Source organism: Thermobia domestica, chromosome 4, assembly GCF_964235325.1.
Source record: "Thermobia domestica chromosome 4, izTheDome1.hap1.1, whole genome shotgun sequence".
NCBI lineage: Eukaryota > Metazoa > Arthropoda > Insecta > Zygentoma > Lepismatidae > Thermobia > Thermobia domestica.
This window is the reverse complement of record NC_137457.1, coordinates 225,136,452-225,150,060: the sequence shown is the minus strand read 5'-3', so window position 1 is coordinate 225,150,060 and position 13,609 is coordinate 225,136,452. Positions and strand designations below refer to the sequence as shown.

The 13,609-nt window shown below is 34.9% G+C and overlaps 1 protein-coding gene across 3 annotated transcripts in view; it reads right to left on the bottom strand.

Moving 5' to 3' along the window:
- Pask (PAS domain containing serine/threonine kinase) overlaps positions 1–13,609 on the bottom strand; it is a 148,915-nt gene that overhangs the window by 109,266 nt on the left and 26,040 nt on the right. For 2 of the 3 annotated variants that reach the window (XM_081755504.1, XM_081755505.1), the window contains exons 3-4: positions 12,031–12,098; positions 5,610–5,782 (exon numbers count right to left, since the gene is read on the bottom strand). In XM_081755504.1, the coding sequence (XP_081611630.1) occupies positions 5,610–5,782; positions 12,031–12,098 (241 nt within the window). Of the gene's footprint in view, positions 1–5,609; positions 5,783–10,245; positions 10,274–12,030; positions 12,099–13,609 lie in introns of all 3 variants that reach the window. The other variant, XM_081755507.1, reaches the window with a different exon arrangement.

The following is a 13,609-nucleotide window of genomic DNA, read 5'->3' as shown; positions in this document are numbered from 1 at the left end:
ATCCTACAAGTATTGTGACGATATATAATAAAGTAAGCATGTCAATAAAAAATATCTCATTCTACCTTAAAAAAATCACAGTTATTTTTCTAATTAGAGAACAAGGTCTACTGTAAACCTCAACTGTACTTCCCCTAATTATCCTACTGAAACTTTCTATAGTGCGTTGTGTAGGGAAAAGACGAGAATTCCAGATACGTTTGTTCCGATGTAGCCAACAAGAGGGAAATAATAGAGACAAAACAGATAATTTTCCCAAAATTTCCCCCTAAAATCTGGAATTAAAAATTTTCTGTAGCTGGCAACACTACTACCAGACAAACACAAACTATCTTAAATTAAACATTAGTACACCACTAATATATCCTACAAGTATTATGGCGATATTTAAGGAACAAAGCTTCTAATTACCAAAAATATATTACGGTAAACAGAAAGCTAAAGAAAAACTAGAAAAATCAAGGTTTAGAACCTAAATACGAATTTTTCGTGCGCTCCTTAATTACCCCATTGTAACGATCTGTACTTGAGTTTGTTAAGTAAGGACAAATGTTCGATTGGCGTAAGTTGACTTGTGCTCGGACGTATAGGTACGGATTTATAAACAAAAATCTCGAATTTTTTGCCCAAATTTAGGTGAAGTTTTAATTTCCTTAGTTGGCAACACTACGCGCAGGCCCGTCCAATTGATGTCAACAGTTAGGTATCCATCCGAGGTATCTATCTGGTAAGTCTTAAGGAGGTTTCTACAACGAAGGAAGCTACCGGGAAAAAAGGAGTAAAGGAAATTCGAAATTAGAAAATTCTCGAATTTTTGACAGGTGAAATTTGAGAAGAAAATTCGACACCAGAAGAAAAAGAAATTAATATGATAAACTATTGTCCAACCATATTTGGCAAGAATAATATCCCGATATCTTAATTAGTGTCCACATAGGAGCGGATTAAAAAAGTGACACACCCGTGTGTGCCACTTTGGCCACCTAGGCCTAGTGTACATTTGATTACATTTTTTTTGACTACTAACCCGTGTTGTTGTTGTAGTTAAAGTCTCGACTAATAGTAATATCGTTGTTGTAAACAATAACTTTATAAGGAAAATTTTCTCTCCTTTTTACATCTTAGTTCCAACACTGTTGGTGAGAAATGCAGGGTGTTTCAAAATGAATATCGGGGTTTTAAGTCTTCGTAGTACTTATTACATTTTACGTACAATTATAAGCAATGCATCAAGTAAAAGAGCACCCCAGACAGTCTTTGCTACAAGTGTCCGATGTGAGATTCATTCGTCACATGGTACACATCTAGTCGATAGACGAGAAAGGCCCATAAACCTTCCGTCATATTTCACAAAACACATTCAATTTAGGGGAGTCTCGTTTCAAGTGTACCATCTCCTGAGGATTTGCTGACGGCCAGATGCAAACATTATGAGTGTTCACATTAGATCTTAGGTGAAATGTCGATTTATCACTGGAGACGACACGATCCAGAAGATCTTCATTGTTATGCAGCAATATTTCACTTGCGAAATTGGCACGTAAACCGTAGTCTGTAGGCTTTAGACCTGTAGCAACTGCAAACGATAAGGATGTAGTTGCAAGCGTCTCCTTAATATTCTTCACACAGACGGTTGCACTGTACAGATTCAGTCTTTATTAAAACACAAAAAGCTTTCTGCTCTCTATTCTCCATCTTTGCTACTTGCTCTTTCTAACGGCAGACAGAAGAAACAATGCATGTACATGCATGCGTACAAAACTGTTTGAGTTGCTCTTTCATTTGATATAATATTTATAATTGTAAGTTAATTATAATAGATACTACAAAGTTTCAAAACCCTAATATTAATTTTGAAACACCCTGCATTACTTCAAATTCAGTCATCCTATATTCATGTCTTGTATATACATATACAAGAAGTGCCATTATTATCAACTACTAACTTTCATCATCATACACACGGCGGGCCCTAGGCAATTTGTCGCCCCGTGCAATGACATAATTTGCCGCCTCCCCCTTTCTCCAGAAAGAACAAATTTTAAAAGTCATGATTTTTAAGTCATGAACAACGAAGGGGAGGGTAAGTGTAGTTGCACTCAGAAAGGCTTAAATACAAAAATGCAATCCCGTTGTGTCTGTTTTTTTTCTTTAAATATTAATCTATTATGTTAGTGAAAGATAAAGCAAACACACCTGCAGAAGAAAGATGGTAATACCTTTCATAGAATTCAATATCGAGCTTTAATCTCAATGTATCGGTTTGCAACTCCAATGCAACTAGTTCTTTTATCTTTATTTCTTGATTTTTCTTCTACATCTGTTAATATTATTTAAAAAAGTTGTTTCTATTTTCAATGATAAGGAACTTGTTTCTGACAAAAACAAGACTAGTTGTCATATCAAAACTGTGATAACTTACTAAATGGAACAGATATTCGCTACTATTCGAGAATTGAATTCTTGCATTTGAAAACAATCAAGCAATTTGTGCCCGGATTGATTCGACCATTTGCTTTAGCATTGTCCATGTAACCTTAAACTAATGCAACCTAAACATAATTTATGAATGTAGTATTCAAATAGGTTAGCTTAGTAAATGTAACTACCATCATCATGAAGTCTGTTTCCAACAAGAAATATTTAATTTAAATGTTATACTTATAACTAGAGACCGGATGTTAGGCAAAAAGCCTATTCTTTAATGTTAAAGATATGATCAAAAATAACGTTTTAAAGTTTATATCGGGGATTATAGTTTTGATTTAAGCCAACTTTATTTTGCCTATTTCGCCCCTCAGTGCCTAAATAATTGCTTTAGTGCCTAATGTTGCGTATTCTATGCATTTTCTTTGAAATAAGATTTAATTGGGAAATATATATATATAATTTATATACTGTAAATAACACAAGCACATGGTACATTACAATCTCTCTCTCTCTCTCTCTCTCTCTCTCTCTCTCCATATATATCTATCTATCTATCTATCTATATATATATATATATATATATATATATATATATATATGTATATATATATATATAATATGAAATACATATCAAGCTTCGTTCTTTACATATAGAATGAAAGAAGACATTAACAAACAGATATGTTGCTATATTCTTTGAACACTATCTATGACTCATCTATTTTTTAAATTGTATTGAGTACTTATCTTCATTATTTCGAGTTACATTTTAGTGCCTATTTCACTGCTTATTTTTTTTTAAATTTTAAGTGCCTATTTGCCTGCCTATTTTTCAAGTTTTTAATGCCTAAACATCCGGTCTCTACTTATAACAGATTTTGCCGGACCCTCCAAACTTGCCGCTCCATGCAAATGCACGTGTTACAGGTATGGTAGAGCCGGCTCTGCATATCATATATATCTAGTCGAGAAATTATTTATATATGATATTTAGAAAAATACTATTAGGCAAATTAGTATTAGTTTTTACCTTTACACAAGTTATTTGAATTTTATACTGTTTATGACATTATTTTCGTACATATTAAAGGCCTGCTTTCACGAAAAAACAAAATTTCATTTCTACTTTTATTTCTTAGTTGATATTGATGAAAACTGCTGAAACCCGAATTGTTAATAGGTATGGTATTCATGTAAATTGTAAAATATTTGTAGCGTATTAGTATCTAGCGTTTAATTTATGTCGCATTTTACGGTGATTACACCTACATAAAAATATTTCATACTTAAATAGACGTAAGATGCATTACAAATGACTATTTGAAAAAAAACGAAATTTAGAAAAAAAAAACGAGAGGCAATGTTTTTTTTTTCTAAAAAAAACGTACATTTCTGAAAAAATACGAACGGTTTTTTTTCTATTTACAACACTACTTATTACCATTATATTTCCATGTTACCTTTACTCCTGACTGACTAAGGTATACGTATACATCATACTGAATTTCGTAGTGGTTTTGATTTTGTGCAAGAAGTAATATTATTCAACATAGTTCCTTATACAAAAGTGCATATGTTATCAAGATTAATGTTTAACAACAACGATTCATTTAGATATATTTTACTCGACGAAAGTATTATATATACAGTTTGGCTATGACATAGGTTAGTTGGTTAATTGATTTGGAGTTAGTGTTCATCACCGCGGCCATGTAAGACGTGGACATATAACTTAACTGGGATAAAAACCACCTGCGCTTTGACTGAGAACTACGACTTCCAATGTTTATTATTTTTAAGAGGAAGCGGTATAGGAAGAAGAAAGAATAATTCAAGTCTGGACAATCTGAGGGTATTTACAGTAGTTTTTAAATATATTAATCATGTAACTATACTGCTTTCTCAAATTTTTCGTACTGTATTCAACTGAGAAAATATTTACGCGAACATCATATTTATATTGATTAGAAAACATTGTAAAATATTTTTTAAAAATGAGAGTTTTCATTGTTAAAAGTTTATAAAAATGGCAACGGAAACACTTGTTTCTACGCAGTGCACCAACGCAAGACAGAGATACAACCACAAGTATACTGAACATGTTAGTTTCATAGAAAAAAAATATACTGTGTAAAATAATATGCAAGTAAATAAAGTGTGAAAAACATTTTTATGTGACATTTACTGATTAGCGAAAACCTTCCAGGTTAACTCGGAACGTGCTTTTGATTCATTTCTTGGCGTGTCAGCTCACTACAAAATAAAAGTAAGTTTAATTAACTTAAAATAATTTAACTGTACCAGAATTAGTTCATTCTCACAATTTTAAGAAGAGATAATTGTACACTGAAATATTATTGTACTTCATTATTCGACAAGAACTTCTGCAAAATTGAATATACCACAATTTCTTCGATAAGAAGGAAAGGTTCTATAGTACGTGGTTGGATTCTTTGTATATGAACTATGCATCAGATAAAGCTCATGTTAGTGTATAGACTTAAAAAAAAAAAAAAAAAAAAAAAAAAAAAAAAAAAAAAAAAAAAAAAAAAGGATATTCATGTTAAATCAGAACCATGTCAGAAAGTGAATATTTAAGCAGCATTAATGTAGCAAATAGCAAATGTACACTTAATTATGTTACAACATTAATAAAATGTTTCAAAAACGGTAATTTATGTAGTATTATGTGGGAATTTATGTATTTTTTCATACTTGATAAATAGTTTAGGAAACAATTTAGAAACCCTATGCTTTATACAATGTCACAGTAAGTAATTATTTGATACAATGTAATTCTTTACTTCACACAACTAGCTGGCGTTAAGAATGCAGGAAGTCTTATTCTGTTTTATTTATTTTCAATTTATCTTCCCTTCCTTTGGAGTAATTCAACATTCCAAGTCACGGACTATATTATCGTAAACATTAATTTTGAAATATTAGAGTCATATACAAATTTGCCTGTATAATGTAATAATCACATTTCGATACTGTACATAACATAAATGATTATATTTTCTAAAGCTTCTTTGAAAATAAAAGTACTTGAAAATACAACACGAAGTTCATAATAGCAACAAAAATGAGGTTGTGGTCTCCTCTAGTTTTACTTTCAGATTTTCCTGTGCAATTACTAAATTTAGCTACAAGTACAGAAGCAGTTGAGTGTTAGATACCTCGAATACGGTCCATTTTCAATGGCAATCGAGGGAGAGGTGGTGTATCTGGATCAATTTCTCCTCGTCGTAAACGTGAAGAGTTCACACGTGGAAAACTTTGATTATGCTCAAAGGACGATCTCTTCTCATTTCGTAAGCCTAGTGCTTCCCCGCGTTTGTTCCTTCCAGACCTACAGTGGAATGAATAAACACATTTAGGATGCAAATGATGTAGTAATTCCAAAGCAGAAATTTAACATGGAAAATACTTTTTGAAATACTAATAACTTATAATAATTCATCTCCAATATGGCGGAAGAAAGAAAAAGGGTTTAGTTGAGAAGAACTTTTAAGAAGTTTGTAATACTTATCAATTTAAATGCTATATAACAATTTTATAGGCAAAACAACAACAAGTGAATCAACCACTTGAAATAAAAATTCACTATTTTATATACGAGCTGTGGCAATTACATAACGAGACTGCCCACCTCCTGTCGCTCAGATCGTGGGGGGGAAGTAGCTAATGATGTGTTGTTGATCTTGAACCTTCATGAACAGCCACTGTTTGTTTCATAATTCTGAAAGCTTTTCTTTCTCTTGCAGGCTTGCATGAAGAGGACAGTATTTTGTAGTAGTGCCAGAATCATGGTGAACAGTAAAGTTGAGCAGCGCATTAACATCAAATTTCTGGTGAAATTAAACAAAACACCGACGGAATGTAGTGCAATGTTAAAAGAGATGTATGGTAATAATGCTATGTCACGTGCGCGAGTTTTTGAAAGGCACAAACGATTTTCAGAAGGTAGGGAGGAGGTTGAAGAAGATGAACGACTTAGCCGCCCTTTGAGTTCAAGAACGGATGAAAATGTTCAAAAAATGAATGAACTTGTGCGGAAAGACAGACGTCTGAGCATTCGGATGACGAACATTAACAAAGAGACAGTAAGACAAATTTTGCATGACAATTTAAATGTGACAAACGTTTGTGCTAAAATTGTCCCGAAAAACCTCTCAGGAACAAAAAGGCATTCGAAAGACCATTTGCTGCGACGTCATAGAACGACTCAAAGCAGAACCAGACTTGCTAACACGTGTCATCACATGTGAAGAAACATGGATTTTCCAGTATGACCCCGAGACTAATCGTCAATCCATGCACTGGAAGACTCCCACATCACCAATAATGAAAAAAGCACGAATAAGCAAGTCGAAAGTGAAGGTAATGCTCATTGTTTTTTTTCGATAACAAAAGTCCATTATGACTGAATGGGTGCCTCAGGGTCAAACGGGAATCAGACCTACTGCAAAGAAGTCCGAATCAAGCTGACGGAAAGAATAAGGAAGAAGAGACCGGATTTGTGAAAGAACAATGCATCGATCCTCCACCCAGAAAATCCGCCTGCCCATAATGCCCTTTCTGTGAAGCAGTTTTTAGCAGCCAAGCGCATTCGTGCTCGACCATCCTCCGTATTCCCCAGACCTGGCTCCCTGTGAAACTTATCTATTCCCAAAAGTGAAAAGTGCATTGAAAGGAACACATTTTCAGTCTATGGAAGAGGTCAAACGAAAACCGGCAGAGCTGTTGAACAGGGTGGCATCTGATGACCTACAGCATTGCTTTGAACAATGGAAGGCGCGTATGCAGCGGTATATAGATAGAGGAGGAGAGTATATTGAAGGGGATAACAGTCAATTGTAACTTTCTTTGCAACACATCACATTTATAACACCAGCCTCATTATTTAATTGCCGCACCTCGTATAATGTTTATAATAAATTTTCACTGAACTCGAGCCCATTGGTGTATATGCTAATCAGGTGTTAATCTGTGCAGGCAATTTGCCAATTTAAAATTACTAATACTTGAATAAAGACGTAGCATTTTTGAGGTCTATATTGTTAAAAAAATTATAGCACTGACAGTCAATGCTCTGATCATATGCCAATCAGTTTAACGTATGCAATATGACTGTCAAACCTCTTTTACAAGATGTAGCTGTTTTATTATTATTGTAAGAGTCACATAAAAAGTTACAACAATGCAATAACTCATACTTGGCTCTCTTCGAATATATACTAGTGCATCAAATGTAATTATTCGCCATATCTACAACCTTCGGCTACACCTGTGGCAGAAGGCACATGGACAGCACGTGCATCTTTGTCGATGTTTCACAGGGACCACTCTACGGCACCAATGATGGTATCTCTCGTGTTGTAATGCTTCCAGCTAACTGGTTCTTTCATCTTGGCGAAGACATATATACAGGAAATACAGTGCATGTACGAAAAAAATACATCGCTAACTACACAAATCTTGCACAACATTAACTGCGACACTGCACAACATAATCATGAACTCGCTCCCAGGAAGTACCGCAACTTTACTCGAGTGTGGGACAAAAGTGATGTTGCACGAAACTGCAATTGTACAGAAGGTAATTCAGTTACATTGAGCAGAATTCAATGTGCAACTGTACCGTGCATGGGCAACGCATCGCCGTGAGATTGGAACGAGGCGAGCTACAGTATCTCGTTAGTCACGCAGTACAGCAATGTGGTCGAGCGCAGTCTGATGCCGTGGCACTTCCCGAAGCTAAGTTCAAGGCGTCGTCGTGCATCGTAGAAATGTGTAATGTGCATAGTTTTCGTTATGCCTTACGGTCGTTGGCAAGAGCAATGTGCATACCTTGAAATTGTGTCATATGGCTGAGAGAAAAAGGAACTGCAGGAGGCTGTATGAACATTATTGCGGGTGATAGATGGAAGTTTATTGTTACCCTTGATGAGGCATGGATTTATCTCTCAGATTGTGATAACATTCGTGCCATTACAGAGACCTGTTGACGCCAAGTGCCGAAGCACGTTCTTCTGCCAATGTGCAGAGTTTCCAAAAGGGTTAATGGTTGAGACCAGTTTCTCGTACAGGGGCAAACTGAGTCTCCGAAAGTGGAGCGAAACATCAAAATCAATGCTGCATACTACCAGACTTATGTCCTGATTGAAATGATCCAGCATGAACAACGTACCAGTATTGTACAGGCAAGACATGAACCAGGTTGAACTGCACGAAAATAAGGCATCCAGCCATACGACGAAAAAACGCTGGATCTCTATCGCTGTATGGATCAGGAAACTGGAATTTCGGCAATTCCCTTCTCTGGAATTTCGTCAACCTGTGGAAAGCCCGTAAAGTGAAGCGGGAAGCAATACCCATGATACAGCTGCAACGCAGTTTCCTGCGATGGAATCTCCGATGCCGGCAATTGTCAGTAGAAGTGGCCTGCAGATCGAACACAACCGGTGGTGGAAACACGACATTTTCTAGATAAATGCAACATTCAAATTCGACGGAATATAATAAATCAACCTCTGTAGGGTACATTGTCTGTCTTCCCATGACGTCCAGTATGGTGCAGGATTACTCCATGGATTTTGTATGTCACAAGGAGTATCAGTTTCAGAAACATCTTGCACGGAATGCAATGTCTGTGGACGAGGAGACACAGAATGTTTTCATTCATTAAACTACTACTTCAAGCGAGGTCCATACAAGCGAGCCGAGGTTTTATCCATAGTAACAAGAAGTTGTAACTTCTTTTCTCTAGTCGTCTGCCGTCATCGAATCCGGATCTCCCATGGGCATACGCTATAGCCACAAGGGAGCTCGTGACATGGGTGTGTGGCATACGTCTACTTTGGACATCCACCTCCAGCAGAGAAGAAAGGAAACCGAATTGTCCGGTTGTCAGTATGAAGTAGTCTTGGATATCATCTTTGACTTTCCGAAACACTTTCACTCGCAGTGCTATTGCTCGACGTGGGAACGTTTCGTTAACATATGCTTCACGTAGCTCCTGAAAACAAACATATGCACTCGGACTACACTATCACTGCAATTCTGGTCCAACTACGTTGTTTCATTTTCGTAAACCTTTCATTAGAGCTTTCAACTCTTATTAGGAAGCTTGAAATCTTCCCTTTTTCTACACTACACACTACAATATTTGATTGAATACTAGAAAATCGCTATCACAGATCATATTTGCTAATGTAAACTTCGGTTATCACCTACCAAATAGCTGTAGTTACCTGACGCACACCTTTCTGCAATATTACCACTACTTTTTATCTAGTTTATGTGTTTCAGATACATAGAGGTAATTTTGAACTTAAAAGTAAACAGCACTGTTAAACAATGGAAGCAGCAGAAATATTAACAAACCAATACACACAAGTTAATATGATTTTATTAGTCACGTTTAAACCATTGCAGGACAGAAACAATCTAAACTGTAAATTAATATAAATACACAGTTGAACTTGAAATCCAAGTAACGGAATAAACTCAATTTCAGATAATTCGAAATATCCGGGTTTTATATTTTCGGAATTTTAGAAAAGGCAAAAATAAATACCGATGAGATGAGAATCCCTATTGATAGATTTTAATTCCGTACTACCCACGAATTCAACCTTTCTTCTAGAATTTCAGGTTGACATACTCGGGACTGAAATTGGAATTCCGAGTGTTCTTGATACAAACCAAGACGTAATACTTAATCACACTGATCACAGAACATTATGGAGTTACTTTGTTATGCATATGCGACTTGAAACTTGCTTCAGTGTTATTATTCAAGTTACTTACCTTTTATATATTTATAGCCATTCTGCACCTTGATCGCAAGTGAAATAGAAGAACAGAATTAGTGATAAAGATGATGATGTTTTAAGACTGAAACTAATGATTTCATTTGAAAGTTCTATTACAATGATTTATACAGAGTAATAATTCATTCTTGTAATTAATAAGAATTTTAACGTTCTAATTTCAGAAACTTTTTTATCTTTCTTTCATTATTTATGACATTTTACTACTCAGTTTGATAAAAAAATTATTATTTTAATTTCGCCTTATTAATTATTAATACGGACATCTCATACAATACTGAACTCTGGATGATGTAAACTTATTACAATATCCAACCATCTCAAGAAATTGCGAGTAACTTCTCTGCAAGTTTTTATCAGTACCTAGGTAGAAGAAAAGGTAAAAATTTGAATCGAAGTTAAAAAAAGAAAAAGAAAGAAAGTAATTTAATGTATAGATAGTTGTATTTGTTTGTGCTTTTTAAATAACTATTAGCAGCCACAATTATTTTTTATCGAAGAGAAGTGAATATGAGAAGGGATGCCAGATGCTGTACACTCTCTTAATGCCAAATAAAATTACAGTTGCATACCGACTTATTTAAATTACCCATATGTTTTAATAAATAAGTTCGATTTTTACTTCAACGCTTCTTGACTAATAAAATAGCAAAATTTAATTTATATATACACACATACAAGGTGTTACGGGAATAAACTTACAAATTTCATATACGTAATCAGGACCTCAATAGAAGAAAGAAAATATATTATATACATATATATATATATGTATCTATGACTTAGTCTGAAAGGCCTAATTACAGAGAGGGGAATTACGGGAAACACTTTTATCTTGTATTAAGGTCCTGAACACGTACGCAAAGTTTATTAGTTGTTTTATTCAGTGTAGCCACTTTCCGATCGATACTAGTAATTACTTTTAATTGGCTTTATCTTCGTAATTAAGTGTTTGGTTGATTTTGAGTTTAACGTCCTTTTCAGCAGCGAGGCTATATGACACAGGATCTACTGATTAACGTGGAATCCGAACCCGTGTCTCCTACGCCAAAGGCGCGTAGGCTAACCCCTTAGCTACGAAGGAGATCTCGTAATTCTTTCTGAGCAAAGTTGCACAAGAACTTTTATCTTACACTGTAATCTTGAACACGTATGCGATGTTCGTTGATTTATTTCCGGAACACCTTGTATATTATTTACAAATCTTCTTACTAAAGATTAACAGATTTTTACATATTGCTTCTCTAGACTTGTGATGAATAACTGTAATAAAGTTTATCCAGTACAATTACAAATAACATTACAGCCCGACTTAAAAACTCATCATTTGTTTTTTTATCTTTATGGTTTAAAATAGTGGTATTTTTAGAATACACAAAATTAAATAGACTGCAAGAAAACAACACATCAATTACTGAACTCTCTAATGGGCTAAATCAATTGATTGATTGAATTCAGCAGTAAAGGTTCTTCAGTCGAATAGTTATCTTGTATTATCCAAAGAAGAATCTAACTCTTGAAAAATGCGTGCATTGCACTCCTTTTCTCTGTATGTGTAGAACACTTTCCCACGATTTTAAGTAGTAATGTATCACCTAATACGTTTTACAGGCTATTGTTAGTAAGAAAGTGAGTGGTTCCGTGTCCATTATTTAATCTGCACGAGATACGGTAATAAATTTAAACAATTTTTAAAAGTATACTTGATAAAAGCCCTTTGTCATTCTCTAATATTTAGCAATAGTTCTCGTGAATTACTTACCGGATTCGATCTAGTGGTGAAGGAAAGCATGGTGTACCAAACTTCTTTGGACTCCTATTATCTTTCCACTGCAGAGAATAAGTAACGTATAAAATTAATAAAATAAGACAAGCAAAACGTTAAATTAATAAAATAAAACAAATACAATCAATCGCATTTGTAAAAAAAAAAAAAAATAATTATTTTTACGAAATATAAAACTCATAAGATTTAATAGTTGAACTTACCTATTTTTTCTTTCTTCTCGTGTGCTACTCGAGATTACCATTTATTTGGCATACATGAATTCCCTGACTTTTCCAGGTTCTCCAGGTCACGATTTACGAATATTCAACTCTATATATAATGTAAAAAAGCAATATATTTTCCACCAACCAGAGATTCCTCATCTACTATTCATGTAAATATATACTGTATATACAGGGTTTAATGAATTATACCGACAAACTGTAAGAGGTGATTCCTCACATCAAAATAAGAGAAAATGTTCATATGGACCTATGGCGAAAAGTGCAGTTTCAGAGCTAGGGCTGTCCAAAATAGCGAAAAAGCAAAATTTCAATAGACCCTATTTCGAATTCCAGAAACTGTGGATGGTGGTTCTTATCAGCGTAGGAAACCACGCATACACAATCCAAAAGTGCATATTTCATCAATTGTCAATAGGTGTAAACGGTATTCCCTACAGGGTGTAATTCTTGGATATGTTTTCAATAGAGTTTTCAGATATACCCTGATTTCAAGAAGAGTCCAGAGTAGGCAGGAAGTAAACCTTGACAACAATGGACATCCAATGCTTCGGAGGAAAGGCGGAAGGAAGTGTTAGAAACCGGCAGCTCCATGTTTCTTTGTGTTCGGAATAACGTGTGATATGTATTTCGTCATGGTATACACCGTGTATTTCACGTTTTTTTACTTATAAGCGTAAAAGAAGACATCGCACCATGCGTTTTCCCGAGTACGAGAGACCGTGCTGTTGACGATCCTTAAAACTTCCGACACCGCGTCAAAGGATTCCGTGCTCACTGGTATCAAGGGTTATCGTTTGCCTATTTTGGACCAATCATAAAGTCAGAGTATATCTCAAAATTCGGTTGATGGCATGTCTAGGAATTTCACCCTGCAGGGAATATTCAGGTTTGTAGCTGAATATTTTGCTTAAGACTGTTTTCGAACATCCTGTGTTTTGTTGTATGAAAAATGAAGGAAACAACTGTTTCTCTTCCTTAAATAATCCTTTATACGTATACTTAATGAATTTCAAAAGTTGAGAAAGAAGCGTGGTAACTGAATCGAGAATCAAACCAGGCTCTTCTGCTTACCACTACGTTACCCATCCGTCCTTGACCAGATACATTTTTAAAGTTAACCATCCTGACCACATCAACTGTATCAAAATTCCTGTTTTGTTGAAACAATCCAGTGATTACATTATCACCTACAATGGTTGAATTAGAACCGTAGATATCATAGGTGTTTAATCAATAGGTAATGAATTATTCAAGCACGATTGGAATTGTGGCACAGTTCATGTGATCTGAACAACTACGCAAACCTCCAGGAAATATTTGGCTGGGTA